This window comes from Eptesicus fuscus, chromosome 5 (assembly GCF_027574615.1).
Source record: "Eptesicus fuscus isolate TK198812 chromosome 5, DD_ASM_mEF_20220401, whole genome shotgun sequence".
In the NCBI taxonomy this organism is placed as follows: domain Eukaryota; kingdom Metazoa; phylum Chordata; class Mammalia; order Chiroptera; family Vespertilionidae; genus Eptesicus; species Eptesicus fuscus.
In genome coordinates, this window is record NC_072477.1 from 38,993,885 (window position 1) to 39,011,495 (window position 17,611).

The following is a 17,611-nucleotide window of genomic DNA, read 5'->3' on the forward strand; positions in this document are numbered from 1 at the left end:
AGGACTTGTATGCATGCATATAAGCCTAAGCAATGGACACAGACAACAGGGTGGTGAGGGCATGAGTTGGGGGGTGGGGGAGGCTATGTGGGGAGTAAGGACACATATGTAATACTTTAATCAATAAAGAAATTTTTTAAAAGTGCTTGAGTAGATTATTTTTAAAATGTCATATTTCAGCCTTGGCCGAGTAGCTCATTTGGTTGGAGCATCATCCCGATATCCCAGGGTTGTGGGTTCAATTCCTAGTCGGGGTGCATGCAGGAATCAACCAATGAGTGCATGGATGGGTGGAACAACAAATCCATGTTTCTCTCTGTCCCTCTCCTCTCCTCTCTCTCTCAAATCAATAAAGAAAAAAATTTAAAATGTCATATTTCAGTCTTTTGCATGGCATTAATATGTGGCAAAACAAGCACACATACACAGAAGGAAATTACAAAGTCTTATTTTGAAATGGATTAATAGATAGATTTACCAAGTGTAAAGTTTAAGTTTTCTCTTATTCTAGTAAAATAATCTTATCTTAACAGATATCAGGCACCCTGAAGAACTTTCTCTCTTGAAAAAGCCCAGAGATCCAACCAAGAAAAAAAAGAAAAAGCTAGATGACCAGTCTGAAGATGAGGCACTTGAATTAGAGGGACCTCTTATTACTCCTGGATCAGGTGAGTCTCTCTTACTCAGCAAGGGTTCAATGTGAGAACCATGGACTGTATGTATGCCTGTGTGCCTTTTTAATAGTGAATACGAGGATTGCATAGGTCAGGAGACCCTCCAGCATGAAATTACCACCAGGGTGTGTCACGTGCAGATTATCTTGCCATTGTTAATAGTTGCATCAGTAAAGATAAGGCTGCTCAGGAAGAGTCAAAAAGGGACAGTACCATTACTGGGCTCAGTTCTTTACTTTTCAGAAACTGGATAGTTTTTGTTTTCCAAATTATAAGAGAACATTTATTTGAAAAATACAGAGGTAAAAGAAGTAATTTGTAGAAGAAATGGAAACAAGTTATAGAGGTAAAGGGAGGGCCCTTGGAGCTTGGGAGTGAGGAAGGTGATGGTTACCGCCTGGGGAAGTGGGAGAGCACTTGGATACTTTAGTATTTAGTTTGTTTTTTCTGCATTCGGTGAAAACCGCCACTGTTTCGTTAAGACATTCTAACTTTTGTCTGGTTACTTAAATTCTCCTCTGTGCTTTGCATATGCCAGTCCCTTTGCTTCCATGCCTTTTTCCCCTGATGGTTTGCTCCTTTAAGAAGCTTTTTCAAATTTCCTTCCATTACCTCCCCAACCTGGGTTAGGTATTCTTCTAATTTAGTTCATTCTTGGTTTTTTAAATTTTGGAGGGACGATGATGAGGATAACAAAAGCAAACACTTCATATCGTGCTTACTGTATGCCCAAAACTATTTCACATACTTTGCCTGTGGAAATTAATTCAGTTCTCACTACAGTCCTTTGAAGTGGATTATATTAGTACTCATATTTAAACGATAAAGAAATTGTGGCGTAGTAAGGTTAGGAATATCTAAGGTCACATACCTGGTCACTTTTATGTCACTACTCATGTAATGATTGCATCTGATTAACAGATAATCCTTGCTCTTAAGTAGGTTATAGGCTAGTTGAAAAACAGTTACTATATTTTGGGAGGTAGGGATTTAGAAGACAAAATAATTCTAAATAGGGTGTACTGCATTCAGTTTTTATTGGGGAAGTTTGTGGATTGAGCTGTTAAGTTCCAATGGTTAGGATTTGATGGGAAGAAAAGGCAATCCAAGCAGAAAGAATGATATTAACAAATAACATGCTGGCTGAAGAAAAGTACAAAACATGAACAAAAACCAGTTGAGCCAGTTCACGGGGGAGAGAAACCTTCAAGGAACTTCAGGATCACACTGGCAGGTAATTAATGTCAGGCTGAGGAGTTTAGAATAGTGCATTGTAGAGTCATTGGCTTCTGAATATGTTACAAAATGAAATCACTGTTTTAAAGGAATACCAAATTCACCTCTAGTCAGTAAACGTGTTGGAGGGAATGAGGGGAAAGGTTTCAGGTAGTGGTAGAAGCTACAGATTGAGGAGGTAAAAGAATATGTTCATTATTAGAATAAGGTTAATTTTAACATTCGATTTAGACATGATTTATATTGATAAAGGCACCTGACAGTAGACACAATCCCTGCTTTCAGTTACTTTATATTTAAATGGAAACGCATCTGATTCCAACAACATAGAACTACATAGAAAAGTATATAGGGTGGGCAAAAGTAGGTTTATAGTTCATATGGCAAATCCTACAGTAATTAATAAGTAATAATGTAAGAAAAAACTGTTCCATATATTCACAACTATAAACCTACTTTTGCCCCACCACGTATTTGTGGGGTGATTTTGGGGTGGTTGAAATCAGGCAGGATTGGTCCTAGAATTGCAAATTAGAGATTTTGTACAGTACCATTTGAAACAAAGGATGATGAATTTAGATGAGGGAAAGCCAGAAATCTTTGGACTGAGTAGCTGTAGGTTTTGTTTTTATTGAGGTGTTACATACAGTAAAATGCATAAATTTTAAATTACTGATGAATATTTGCAGACGAATAGACCTTGTAATCACCCAGGATATGATACAGCATATAGCATATAACATGATACTAGCCACCCAGGCCTCCCACATGCCTTTTCCCAGTCGCAATCCCGCAAAATAACCACTTTCTGCCTCTGACCACAGATTAGCATTTCCTGTTGAATCGCATGAATGAATCATAGACTCTGTGCTGTCTTGTGAAGCAACTGTGTTTTGAGTGAAGGAATTAAAAAAATAGGTTTTAGTTATCTACTTCCAAGCAGTTTAAAGACATTTGAGGTGTTCCAACAAGTTAATATGGAATATTGAGAAAGTACACAAAGATAGTGATATGTAGAGGACTGATGATCTGTAGAGAAGAAAGTCCACTGAGTACCATACACACATATAAAAGTAATGTGCAGTTAATTTTTAAAAGAAATATTAACTATCTAGTTTGCCTGCTTTCTATGATTTGTTAGGACTTGAATCAATTATTGGACCAAATATTGAAAAATATGATCAGTTGCATGTTGTGTCAATAAGTAGCATCAGGTCCAAATATCTCAGTACGTTGACATCTTCAGCGCATCAGACACTATGCTCAGTGCTTCACAAATGTTCCTCTGCTGCAGGGGTGGTGAGGATTAGATATAATCTTCATTTTCTGAGGAGAACGTTCCCCTTAGTTCCCACATGCATCTTGAATTGTGAGCATCTCACAGTGTGCTCATGGTCAACAGAACTATGTATTCAGTAAATGGTAACGATTATTTAATTACATACATTATTTTTTCATTTGAGCCTCACAAAACGCCTGCAATTCTGGGGTATTATACCTGTGTAACTTATAAGGAAAGAATATATAAGGGTTTGTAGTTTGTCCAAGGTCACAAAACTAATAAAGGGGCAGAGCTAGAATTAAATCTAGGTCTGTCTGGCTCCAACACTTGTGTTTCTAACCATTATGTGACATTCATCTATCCAATTATATTTAAAGCAAATGTTTTGTGAATTCTAATAGGAACATTTGGTAAAATATTAATGTGTAAATTATAACACAACAGAGCTAATTTTTAACAAGTAATGCTTTAGGAGGTAAAGGATCACGTGTATGAATTAATGATTCTCAGACTATAGTAAAATTGTTACATAGAATTATAATAAAATTCTATGAAATACCTTGCTTACACGGCTGTGGTCAGATAGCACATTCTTGAGTGGCTTTGCCACTTCTAGCTGTATCTAAGTAAATATCTAATTTCCAACTACCTATTGGAGGGGACCCATTGAACTAGCCTGATCCCAGGTCTGGGGAAAACAATTTTTCCAAAAATAAATTAATTTTACAGTATAGTACTGATGTACAAATTACTAATTTCAGGATGTATTATGTAAATAGAAATACAAAATGATTGCATCAGAACTTTAAAAAAAAATCTTAAAGGCAGGAAAACTCTGGGTCCTAAAATAATACATACAGGAAGTAATCAGTATTCACTTGCTTTGCACTGTCAGGAAAATCACTTATGCAGGATGTCTTTTTTTAACTGGAACTTGCCATTTTAAGCATCAAAACATTTTTTAAAAATACTATTCTTTAGTTATAAAAATAATGCATGTACATAGTAAAAATTTAAATAGAATTATGTATTCATTTTTGTTCTTAATGAAAGTGAGACTGTTATACATACATTTTTGTAATTTTTATTTTTTCACTCAGTGATATAAATGGACCTCATATCTTTTTAATTTCAAAAGTCATACTTTAATACAGCCTTTTGAAAATTTTAAATAGTGCAGAAAATTTATTAAACTGAAGGTGGAAATTACACTTCAACTTATTCTGTTACTCCTTTTCAAGAAGTAGCCATTTCTTTTTTAAAAAAATATATTTTTAATTGATTTTTTAGAGAGAGGAAGGAGGAGGGATAGATAGAAACATGGATGAGAGAGAAACATCATTGAACAGCTGCCTCCTGCATGCCCCTCTACTGGGGATCGAGCCCGCAACCCAGGCATGTGCCCTGACGGGGAATGGAACCAGAGACATATTGGTTCATGGGTCGATGCTCAATCACTGAGCCACACTGGCCGGACCCATTTCTTGATTGCTGTGCATAACTATGTCATAAACAGTTGGAGTGCAACTTTCCAGTACCTATTCTATGTGTTTATGTATACTTGTATGTCTAGTTTTGTTTCTTACAACATGAATGAGAGCCCAATATTATATTGTACCAGTGCATGAAATTTGTGCATGGAGTGGGGTGGGGGAGGTGGGAGGCCCTCAGCCCAGCCTGCACTCTCTCGCAGTCTGGGACCCCTCGGACATCCTCTCACAATCTGGGACTGCTGGCTCCTAACTGCTCGCCTCTAACCACTCTGCCTGCCTGATTGTCTCTAACCATTGAGCCTGTCTGCCTACCTTATTGCCCCTAACTGCTTGCCTGCTTGCCTCATCGCCCCTAATCACCCTACCCACTCTGCCTGCCTCATTGCCCCTAACCGCTTGCCTGCCTGATTGCCCCCTAACCACTCTGCCTGCCTGCCTGATCGCCCCTAATCGCTCTCCTGCCTGCCTGATCTCCCCTAACCACTCGCCTGCTTGCCTGATCGCCCCTAACCGCCTCCGCCTCTGCCTTGGCCCCCACCACCGCAGCTTCATCTAGAAGGATGTCTGGAATGACGTTCGCAAGGTCGTTTGGCTGTCCGGTCTAATTAGCATATTACACTTTTATTATTATAGATATTATGCAATTTGCGTTTTTTCATTGAACAGTATGTTTTAGTGATCTTTCTGATCAGAGTAGAGAGATCTCCCTAGTTTTTATAAATGGCTTCAGAGTTTTCCATGTAGAAAAATTGTTTAACTGTTTCTCTGCCTAGATGGTACCTAATTTTTGTATCAAATAATACTCCAAAAAGTTTCCCCCAAGTTCAAATGTATTTCCAAAATAGAGCTTCCACATTCCCATCAAGAGTATATGAAAATGCCCTTTTCCTACATTCTGCCAATATTAAATGTTGTAAGTCTGCACAAATTTTTGCTGATGTGACAGTATTTCTGAATTGCTTTGTTTTCTATTTCCTTGATAAACACTAGTATGAATAGTATGTCATATATTTATTAGCCATTCTTGTGCTATTAACTTTCAAATCGTGTACTTTGCTTTATTTATATTTTTGTTTTTAGTGGTATTAATAATTTGATATGTTAGATATTTTCCCTATATTGGCATTTTGTTTGTGATATTTTCTACTACACTAAAGTTATACATTTTTATGTAGTCAATTCTGTTATTTAGTTTATAGTTCTGTGTTTTCACTCTTGCTTAACAGAAACAGACTCAGATACAGAGAACATTTTGACAGCTACCAGGTGGGAGTGGGGTTGGGGAGATGGGTGAAAAAGGTGAAGGGATTAAGAAGTACAAATTAGTTATTACAGAATAGTCATGGGATGTAAAGTACAGCATAGGGAATATAGTCAATAATATTCTAATAACTATGTACGGTGTCAGATGGGTATGAGATTTATCGGCATGATCACTTAGTAAGTTATATAAATGCCTAATCACTGGGGTGTACACCTGAAATTAATATACTGTATGTCAGCTGTAATTGAGAAATAACAAAATAATTTAAATATTTTAAAAATCTTTATAAATATAAAGGTTTTTCTATATTTTCTTTTCATACTTTCAAAATTATTTCATATTGATATTTTAATTTATGTCATGTCAACATTTTTTTAAATTCACCTGTAATTTGGTATGAGAGATATTTTGATGAAAAATTTTCTAAAATGTATTAGAATTAATACTTTCTTAAAAAAAAATATATATATATATTTATGTATATATGAATATAATCCTAATACACTGTGTGGCCAGATTATTATGATCTCTGAACACATAATTATCTGACCACTCAGTATGTATATATATATTTTATATATATATACACATATATACATACATATATATATATATATTAGAGGCCCGATGCATGAAATCATCCATGGGTGGGGTCTGGCCAGCCTGGCCAGAGGGAGGAGACAGGGGCGGTTGGCCAGCCTGCCTGCTGGTCAAACTCCTGGTCGAGGGGACAATTTGCATATTAGCCTTTTATTATATAGGGTATACACTGAGTGGCCAGATTATTATGTGTTCAGAGATCATAATAATCTGGCCACTCAGTGTACATAAAAACCCTGGGTCATAACGACCAGTAACTACCGGAGGCTGACCAACCGGAAGTCAGTGCTGGTCCCGTGCCCAAGCAAGTGGTAAGGGGCGATCAGGCAGGCAGGAGAGTGGTTAGGGGTGATCAGGTAGGCAGACCGGCGGTTAGGAGTGATCAGGCAGGCAGGAGAGTGATTAGGGGTGATCAGGTAGGCAGACCGGCGGTTAGGTGTGATCAGGTAGGCAGTTCAGCAGTTAGGGGTGATTAGGCAGGTAGGCAAGCGGTTAGGGGTGATCAGGTAGGCAGACAGCCCCTCGCCGGGCTGGCTCCGCCCCCAAGCAAGTGGTTAGGGGCAATCAGGTAGGCAGACCAGTGGTTAGGGGTGATCAGGTAGGCAGGCCAGCGGTTAGGGGTGATCAGGTAGGCAGATGGCCCCTTGCCGGGCTGGCCCCACCCCCAAGCAAGCAGTTAGGGGCAATCAGGCAGGCAGACAGCCTCTCACAGGCCTGGCTCCGCCCCCCAGCAAAGAAAGAGGGAGGCCCAGGCCAGCCAAGCCATTGCACCCCAGCCTGTCACCTGCAGAGGGAGGCCACGGGTGGCAGGGGACAGGGGGGCAGCACTGCACAGGTGGCAAGTAGTGGCAACGGCGGGGGTGGGGACAGCTGCCTGCAGCCCGGGGAAGGAAAGCCCCGATAGGCCCTGATCTCAGGCCAGGCCTAGTGACCCTACCTGAGGGGTTCCGGATTGTGAGGTTGCAGGCCGGGCTGAGGCCCCCCCCCCCCCTCCATCCCGCCCCGAGTGCATGAATTTTTTCGTGCACCGGGCCTCTAGTCTATAATAATAAGTTAAGAGGCAGATTCTCCTATATTAACATATAGCATTACTCTCAGGAACTCATATGTTAAGGTAGCCTGAGACTGTTGTGCTCATTGAATTCTTTATTTCTTCTCCTAGTTTTAAGTTATCTTTCAATGCAGTTCAGCAAACTCATATTTTGTTGCTAAGATATTTCCCCATCTAAGCTTGTATTAGTTTTCTGTTTCAAATATGTTTTAAATGGGGCAATCAGAAATAGAAGCTAGTTGGGGTTGTCACTGAACTGAGACTTAAAAGGAGTTGAAAGTGCACATACCCTCTGACCTAGCAGTGCTGCTGGAATTGGGAAATAAGCACAAAAAATGTGTATTAGAAACCTTTTTTGCAACAGCAGTGGTCACATCAGTAACAAAACACTAAACAAATAAATGCACAATATTGGGTATGGCTTAAATAAGTTATAGTTCCCTGGAGGCAGTGATTATAGCTGCAGACTGGCTGATTTATAGCAGGCTCAGCAACTTAATAGTTCTTGACATTGGACAAGTTGCTTAACCTCTTTGTGCCTCCGTCTGTTCCTCTGAAATGAGAATAACAAGGTTGTTGGGAACAATAAATGAGTTATTATCATAGAGTGCCTAACAAAAATAAGAATAAATAGAAACAATGAAGTGATCAAATGTGAAGTGTACAAAGAACATGAAATGGAGAGAAAAGAGATTTGAGTGAGAGGCTGATTCTATTAAATGTGTGATTTAGGGGAATGTATTTTCTGCTTGAGAAGCTTCATAAAGTAAATGATCAGTTCTAACTTTGCTCAAGTACCCTTGTAGTTTTTAAAGCTATGAGTAATATCCCAGTGTTCTTTTAAAGGCCTAAAAAGGAGAGTTCACAGCTTATTTTGTTGCTTACCTAAGTTTAACAATGTTCAGATTCTACAAGTAGCTTTAGTACTAACATTGGAAAAACACATATTAGGGACACCAAGTCAGATATCCTGTAGCTAGCAAGAGGGTTTTTTTTTTTTCTTCTTTTTTATTGTGTTCCCATCCTACAGTAGGTCATGACAACTGCAAAAATCTCTAGCATCACCGCCACTTTTTCATAGGTAATTGTTTCTATCATTGTGTGGCGTGGGAGTTAGGAAAGGAGAGAGATTCCTAAGCGTATTCCTAAATCAGGTAAAGGAAACAGCCACCATTATCCATTAATAGTGTGATACCCATTTTATTTTTTAATATTACGACTACAGTCAAAATATAATTAACTAAGTTGGGACTTTGGAGAATAGGTTGACCAATTCAACAAATTATTACTTATGTAGCTACACTCCTAGCTCTTTAATACCAAGGAATCAGAAGATAAAAGAGACAATATCCCTTCAGGGTTTTTCACTGTAAAATGTACCTTTGTTAGCCTGTTTCCAGGGCAAAATTTTATCTACCCCTTTACTTTTTTAATTTTTATTATTTTTTATTTAGTTTTTTTGTTGAGAGAGAGAGAGAGAGAGAAACACATCAATTAGTTGCCTCCCACATACACCCTGACCAGAGCCAGGGATCAAACCTGCAACCCAGGTACGTGGCTTTGACTGGGAATCAAACCCAAGACCCTTCCCTGCTCAGGCTGATGTTCTAACCACCAGCCAGGGTTACCCCTTTACTTTTAATATTTTGTTTGTAAATCTGCTGGAACCAGTTTAGCTATCCACTGGGAAAACATTAACATACAATTATTTGTGTGAATTAATTCACTTACATTGAGCTGTCTTAAAACAGGGTGTGGATGTCAAAGGTGATAAACATGGACATATTTGTTACTAGACACTTGACCAGTGCACAGTTTCAATTGTTTAATTGGGCAGAAAACTTACTGTACTTAGGTTTTCTCTTCTAAGGTTCTTTACTCTCAAATCCACTTGAAATACGTACTTCAGTTTTTGATTCGCCACTAGGAAAAAATCTGTTTTTTCTTTTTCCCACTTCCTTTTCATTTTCATTCTTTTGTTTCTGTCTTCTATTGTTGCCTTTCCTTTACCTTCTGAATTCCTTTCTTTCCTTTCCTATAGGCACTGATGTTCTTTACATTGGCCCTCTGAAAGGTGAGCCTTGCCACGATTAAGAACAGAAAACACGTTGCTCTGCTTTAGCTATATCCTTCACTTGCCTTCTGATTCTCTTGAACTTAATCCCCCCCGCCCCCCGAGTTGCCATCAACTTAATTATATTCATTTGGCCTTGATATTATATGATCTAATATTACACAAGTAGAGTGTTAAAGTTAATTTTACATGTTTTCAAGACAGGTAAAGTAATGTACTAAGCTTTCTTACCATTATTGCATGTGTTAATTGAAAACTAAGATTCTGTACTTCCTACTTACTGCCTATTTTTCATGTTGTTTATTAGGAAGCATATATTCAAGCCCAGGACTTTATAGTAAAACAATGACCCCCACTTACGATGCTCATGACGGAAGCCCCTTGTCGCCGACTTCTGCGTGGTTCGGTGACAGTGCTTTGTCAGAAGGCAACCCTGGCATACTTGCTGTCAGCCAGCCAGTCACGTCACCAGAAATCTTGGCAAAAATGTTCAAGCCTCAAGCTCTTCTTGACAAAGCAAAAATCAACCAAGGGTAAGTTTTAAAATCTGCATACAATTGAAGAATTTCTTTATCCAATCAGAGGTAGAAATGGTTTACTAAATGTGTGTTGCTTTGCTCCACGGCCCTTGTTAACTGTCCAGGTGGCTTGATTCCTCGCGATCTCTCATGGAACAGGATGTGAAGGAAAACGAGGCCTTGCTACTTCGATTCAAGTATTACAGCTTTTTTGATTTGAATCCAAAGGTACCTAGGGTTTAGAGGAATTCCTTTTCCTTTTTGTTTTATTCATTTGGATGCTTGTGTTTTAGAAGTTGGTGGGAGAAGGGAATGTTTGTAAATAGCCAATCTTGAATTCTAAAAACCCAAAGGATTAGACAAAGGCATCTGTCTTTTAAATAAATGTATTGTTTTAGTAGGTTGAAAGTATAAGTAAACCTTTTTATTTTTAAGATAATTTAATTTTTGGTTGATTTGTATTTTAAGGGCACTAATTTGGTAAAAAGAATCAGAATTGGTAAAGTTTGTTTTTTTTCATACCTCTCTTAAAGTGCACTTTAGGTTAAAGAAACATTTCTGAAAGATTACCTTTTCAATTACTTTGATTTCTAATTATATACCCAAAGATGTTGCTTAAAGAAAAAATTGTTCTTTAAGTCTGTGTGTCTTTCTGTCTTATAACCAAACATTGTAATATATTTTTACTATCAACTGATTGCTACTGAGGCACTTTGTTTTCCTGATAAGATTTAAATTTACCATGAAAATATGGAGTATTTTACCCAAAAAAAGACATGGCACAGATATTTGGATCTTTTGCTTCCCTATCATCCATGATGGGGAGTGGAGTCTCTTGCCTACCTTCTCATCCTTTCCATGCCTAGATTTTAAGTCTATATTTTAATGTATATTGTTATATATTTTTTAATTATTATATTTTTATTTAAAAATTTTTTTAAATCTTTATTGTTCAGATTATTACAGGTGTTCCTCTTTTTTTTTTTCCCCATAGCTCCCCTCCACCTGATTCCCCACCCCACCCCATGCCCTTACCCCCCGCCACTGTCTTCATCCATAGGTTTAAGACTTTTGTCCAATCTCTTCCCACACCCCTCAGACCCCCTTTCCCCTGAGAATTGTCAGTCCACTCCCTTTCTATGTCCCTGATTTCATTATATTCACCAGTCCATTCTGTTCTTCAGACTTTTTATTCACTTGATTTTTAGATTCACTTGTTGGTAGGTATGTATTTGATGTCTTTTTGTTGTTCATAATTTTTATCTTTACCTTTTTCTTGTAAAGCTTTAAAGTGAATATTCAGAGTTTTCAAACTTTTGAACATTAAAAGTGATATATTATAAAAGAATTGTGTCTCTTTTGCTGCAGTATGATGCAATCAGAATCAATCAGCTTTATGAGCAGGCCAAATGGGCTATTCTCCTAGAAGAAATTGAGTGCACAGAAGAAGAAATGATGATGTTTGCAGCTTTGCAGGTAGTGAAGAGTATTGGTGAATGGGACATTTGTGGGGGAAAGGGTCGACGATCACTTTTAAATAGTCAAGTGGCATATTAATCCAGTAGCATTTTAAAAGTGTTTACTTTTTACTATGTAGAAAGTGAATAGACTCTTAGGAAGGCAAAATAAATATTTGGAATTTTGTTTTATGTAAGAGTTTAGTGATATACCTAATAGTTACTTTTCTGCATCCTGTAGAAGAACAGTTATCCTCCAACACCCCAGATGTATGTTAACCAGTTTTCCTTTGGGAGCAGTCTATATTAAAAGTCAGATTTCTGAAAGCTTACTTGCATAAGTTCATAAATAGTTGGAGATAATAATATTTATAAAGTGGGCTATGGGAGAAATAATACCTTTTAAGAAGATAAAAATTTAAAAACTAGTGAAACTAACCATAAATATCAGTAAGTATTTAGAGTCATAATCCTTCAGAGTAAATAGGCAGATTAAATCAGTGGTTTTCTGAATGTAGTTCTTGCATACCACCTGCTTCATAATTACAGTACGGCTTATTTAAAAAAAAAAAATCCACTTCATCACTGCTACCCCCTTTGATAAAATAACTTTAGGGTGGCATCCACAAATCAGCATTCTTAGAGGCACTGAGGTCTGATTAACCACTAGATTAATCTTTTATATTTCTGATACCTAAGTAAGGCTTCAGTAAATGTTCTTAGATATGGTGGAATTCTGGTTTCACCTAAAGTATTGATTAATGCAATAATCAAAATTGTATTCCGTTATGAAAAGTTTTCACTATGATTTTTCCCCTTAGAACACAAAAATGCTCTTAATATCCCAAATGCTTCTGTGCACTTAGAAAAGTTTCTAGTTAAGACTCAAAAATTACCCACTAGAGAGGAAGATCAGCTAATTTCTTTGTAGTTTACATGATGAAAGAAGACAGTGGAAATGAAGCCCAGAAAAGAAAAATCTGTGATGACAGATGAATTAGTTTAATCAGATATTTTCTGGAGAGTAGTTAAGACTCTTCTATTGTGCCTTTGGATGTGATTCAGACTGTCTGAAGAATTTCTTGAATTAAATTCTGGAGCTCTTTTATTTTGAAAGTCCCTCACGTGGCTATGACTTTCTACCTACATCTTTCTTGCTTAGAATGTGGGCTTGTAGCCGAAACCGGTTTGGCTCAGTGAATAGAGCGTCGGCCTGCGGACTGAAAGGTCCAGGGTTCGATTCCGGTCAAGGGCATGTACCTTGGTTGCGGGCACATCCCCAGTGGGGGTTGTGCAAGAGGCAGCTGATCGGTGTTTCTCTATCATCGATGTTTCTAACTCTCTATCCCTCTCCCTTCCTCTCTGTAAAAAATCAATAAAATATATTAAAAAAAAAACAAAACACACACATAGAATGTGGGCTTGTAATTTTTTAGTGAGGATTTTGTCAATGACAGAATAATAATACATGTAAAATATACGGGAAAACTACAGATTTTTTTTGGTCATATTTCCTTTTGTCTTTTTATTGTAAAAACTAGAGGCCCAGTTGCATGAATTTGTGCATGGGTGGGGTCCCTCGGCCTGGCCAGCGTTCGGGATGATCGGGGCCATTGCGGGGAGGGGCCACAGGAGGTTGGCTGTGGGAGCGCACTGACCACCAGGGGGCAGCTCCTGCATTGAGCATCTGCCCCCTGGTGGTCAGTGTGCATCATAGCGACTGGTCAACCAGTTGTTCGGTCACTTAGGCTTTTATATATATAGATAATGCATTCTTTTTTAAAAGCCAACATATTATAGTGTTTAGCACATAGTAGTTGCTCAAAAAGTATTTGTTGAATGAGTATTCCTAGACATATTGTCATAGAAATGGGATTATTCTGCAGCTTCCCCAAGCCAGTGTACAGGCAATATTCCATTTGAGTGTAGTAAAAAAACACCTCAGAAACCATAGATTTTTAATTCGTGGAAACTGAATATCCCAAAGCACAGCTCTCTTGGGCCATTTTAGAATCTAGATTTAATGAGAGAATTTAATACTGCAAATTCTTGAGTTGTTAGAAGCCTTCCCAGAGACTGACCTGAAGGCTTGAGATAGCCATCTAGTATCAGAAGGGGGAAACTTTGAAAGTATGGCAAAGAGATGCCTACTGTTTATTTCATACATAGCCTACACTCTGAACTATTCTGTCTTAGGGGCTTCTGGTTCCTTGTGGTGTAAAATCTACAGTAGTAAAAAGAAAAAGTAATTCAAGTAAAAAGCTGTGGATAAAAAATGTAGTAGTTAATAACACTGGTTTGTTTTTTAAAAAGTGGTATTTAGAGAGAAGGAGGGAGAGAGAAAAACATCAGCTGCCTTCCACACACTCCCTGACCAGGGATCAAACCTGCAACCTGGGTATGTGCCCTGACTAGGATCGAACCTGCATCCTTTTGATGGCATGGGACGATGCTCCAACCAACTGCACCACCTGCTCAGGACACCACTTTGTTTTTAAAGCATTTAATCGAAGAACTATTGCATCAGAATCACCTAAGGCACTTAGTAAAACTGCAGATTCCAGCTGAACCCCTGATTGACTGAATCGGAATCTGGGAGTAAAGCAAAGAATCTACATTTTTAACCTGCTCTCCACATGATTCTTATATTCTGACATTTGAGGCCACTGCCTGTGAGAGCTTCAGCCTACCTTATTCTCCATGATTTGTGAACTTGAAAGTTCTTACCACTGTAAGGATCTCATTTCAGCACAACTGAAGGCATAACCACAGACTTTTTAAAATGCAGAGGAAAATTGATCATCGGCCTCAGATTCATTAATTAAATGTTCTCACAAATAGATTATATGCTGTGAATATACTTTAGACATTTGGAGTGCTACTTAGGGCTTTGAAAAGTAACTGATTAAGGGGTTTAAGGTGCTGTTTAATTTTGTATAAAACCGCTGTAAGGTTTAACATCAAAATGTAATCGATCAGTAATAGTTGTTCTAAGTCACTCACCTAAGTGTATTTAAAATCATGACTAGTAATTCTATACCCAAAGATTTTTCTATTTACATAAAGGATTGTTATCACTACTCATGTGTATACATGTGTATATGTCAGTATTTATGGGTGGTAAACATTGTCTTATCATTCTTATGTAACAATATAAACAACATCTCCCTCTGGGCGTATTTTTAGCATTGAATTACGGAAGGGGGAAAGTGCAGCTTTAGCTTTCAATATGATCGTGATAACTAACTTTCCCTCTCTGGGTAATAGTGTGATTATAAGGTAATCAACATTATTTCTACAAATGGCTTTATGCATATTCTGTTCATTCAGTATTTATTGGTTCCAGGCTCTGTTCAGGGAATAAATAGTGCAGTGGGCGGAGGGGCGGAGGGTGTCAAAAATCTCTGATGTGTAGAGCTTAGTGAAGGATGTGTTAATACTCTAACGCCTAGGCCTCCCATGAATTTATTTGAATATGCTCAAATACCCTATTCTTTTGGATAAATATTTATTAGCAGACTTAGGGCTTTGATTTCCGGTGCCGTGCCCTTTATTTTCCTACCATTCTAGTTCCTGTGTACTTTTATCTTTTCAAATTAGGTGATGAAAAGCATTCACTGTAGCTGTAGGTAATAATCTAATTTTCAAGTTTTACATTTAGAACAATCATTTAAATAAAATGTCATTTCTGGTTTCAGTATCATATCAATAAGCTGTCAATCATGACATCAGAGAATCATTTGAACAACAGTGACAAAGAAGTTGATGAAGTTGATGCTGCCCTTTCAGACCTGGAGATTACTTTGGAAGGGGGTAAAACATCAACAATTCTGGTAGGGTGAATCTTTTAACCTACTAATTTACTTTGAATGCTTACCTTTTTGTCAATTTAGGTTCTGGTGAAGTATTAAGGGGATGTAGAGAAATATTTAATGCTTTAGAGAGTCCAGACATCAGTGTTTCTGAAACTTTTAAAATTAATATTGTGCCTCCAATAAAGCTGCAGATTTTCTGATACTCTGCACATTCTCTTACAAGTAGTAGTAGAACATTTCTGCAGAGGAGAAGTTACTCTCAAGTCATGGATAAATCCATTTAGTGCCCTCCAAATTTGAAATAGTACAAAAAGAAGGGAGGAAATTTTTCAAATGTTAAGTTTGGTTTTATGGCTTTAAAGCTTAGGAATTAGTTATATAAGAAACACTTATCTTGGGCTGTTAGGATTTATAAAATTTCCACGTACAGTTTTAGCTGCATTAGAATCAACAATGTATTCTTGTGGGTTTTATAAATTGCCATTTGATCAGATTTTATTAGCTTATTTTTTTAGATTTTATTAGCTTTTTATGACATTTAAAAATACCTTTGTACTATATGACCATATAATACAATTGTATCTTTAAAATCATTGTAATCTGTATTTTAAGTAATTTCGTTTATTAAGTAAGCTGGTTCTTGATATCAGATACCAAATATTAGAGTTTCTCATTTGAGGAAAAATAAGAAAGAGAAATGATTAAATTCTTTCCCTAGGGTGACATTACTTCAATTCCTGAACTTGCTGACTACATTAAAGTTTTCAAGTAAGTACGCAAAACGGAGGAATTCCAAATACTAATGAATAATAAATGTCAGTTTTATAGTTATATTCACATTATTGAAATTTATGTTTGGCCAGTCAATCTGTAAAAACTCTTACCAAATAGAACACTGCATTATAATGAGGAGAACTAACCATTTTTATCAACTTAAAATCACAATACTCATTAAGTTGTTTTATCTGGTAAATATTTTTCTTAAGGCAAAAAAATAAAATAAAAAGACTATAACCTAGGTTGCAATATGTAGATTGTGAAATGTACAGTGATATATCAGTATAAAGCAACTAGTCTGGGCAAAAGCATAGTATATAACAAACCGTTACTGCCAGTTATTTCCTTGAGCCCTAGATTGTGTTGAATTCTATTCATTTTTTCATGGAACATTTTATAATTAAGGTTTCAGTGTATGTTACCTAATCTAGACTTTTATTTTTTTTTAATATATTTTTATTGATTTTAGAGAGGAAAGGAGAGGGAGAGAGAGATGGAAACATCAACGATGAGAGAAAATCATTGATTGGCTGCCTCCTGCACACACCATACTGAGATCAAGCCCACAAACCAGGCATGTGCCCTGACCAGGAATCAAACCATAACCTCCTGGTTCATAGGTCGATGCTCAACCACTAAGTCATGCTGGCTGTTAGACTTTTAAACAATCTAGGCGTATTTCACAGAATCATGAAAGCTAGGCATTAAGGCAGAGGAAAGGAGGGGTGTGGAATCCTATATAATAAAAGAGTAATATGCAAATTGACCATCACTCCAACACACAAGATGGCTGCTCCCATGTGGACACAAGATGGCCAGCAGGGGAGGGCAGTTGTGGGCGATCAGGCCAGCAGGGGAGGGCAGTTGGAAGGGACCAGGCCTGCAGGGGAGGGCAGTTAGAGGTGACCAGGCTGGCAGAAGAGGGCAGTTGGGGGGGACCAGGCCGGCAGGGGAGGGCAGTTGGGGTTGACCAGGTCAGCAGGGGAGAGCAGTTAGGGGTGACCAGGTCAGCAGGGGAGGGCAGTTAGGGGCAATCAGGCTGGCAGGGGAGTGGTTAGGGGGTGATCAGGCTGGCAGGCAGAAGCGGTTGGGGCAATCAGGCAGGCAGGCAGGCGCAGTTGGGAGCCAGTAGTCCTGGATTGTGAGAGGGATCCCAGTTTGGAGAGAGTGCAGGCTGGACTGAGGGACACACACACACACACACACACACACCCCGTGCACGAATTTCATGCATCGGGCCTCTAGTATAATATCATGGAATAAAACATTTGCTGTAGCTAAATATCAAACAGTTCAACATACATAACATTTCTGAAATAAGGGTATGATTTCAGATGCTGCTGCTTCTCCCCCGCCTTCTTTGCCATTTA

The 17,611-nt window shown here is 38.0% G+C and overlaps 1 protein-coding gene across 2 annotated transcripts in view; it reads left to right on the plus strand.

Moving 5' to 3' along the window:
* The window catches only part of FERMT2 (FERM domain containing kindlin 2), a 67,465-nt gene that overhangs the window by 37,441 nt on the left and 12,413 nt on the right, over window positions 1-17,611 (plus strand). The window contains exons 4-10 of one of the 2 annotated variants that reach the window (XM_054716058.1): window positions 534-668; window positions 9,642-9,674; window positions 9,982-10,207; window positions 10,318-10,420; window positions 11,561-11,668; window positions 15,348-15,482; window positions 16,183-16,232. In XM_054716058.1, coding sequence (XP_054572033.1) covers window positions 534-668; window positions 9,642-9,674; window positions 9,982-10,207; window positions 10,318-10,420; window positions 11,561-11,668; window positions 15,348-15,482; window positions 16,183-16,232 — 790 coding nt within the window. The remainder of the gene's footprint in view (window positions 1-533; window positions 669-9,641; window positions 9,675-9,981; window positions 10,208-10,317; window positions 10,421-11,560; window positions 11,669-15,347; window positions 15,483-16,182; window positions 16,233-17,611) is intronic. The other variant, XM_054716059.1, reaches the window with a different exon arrangement.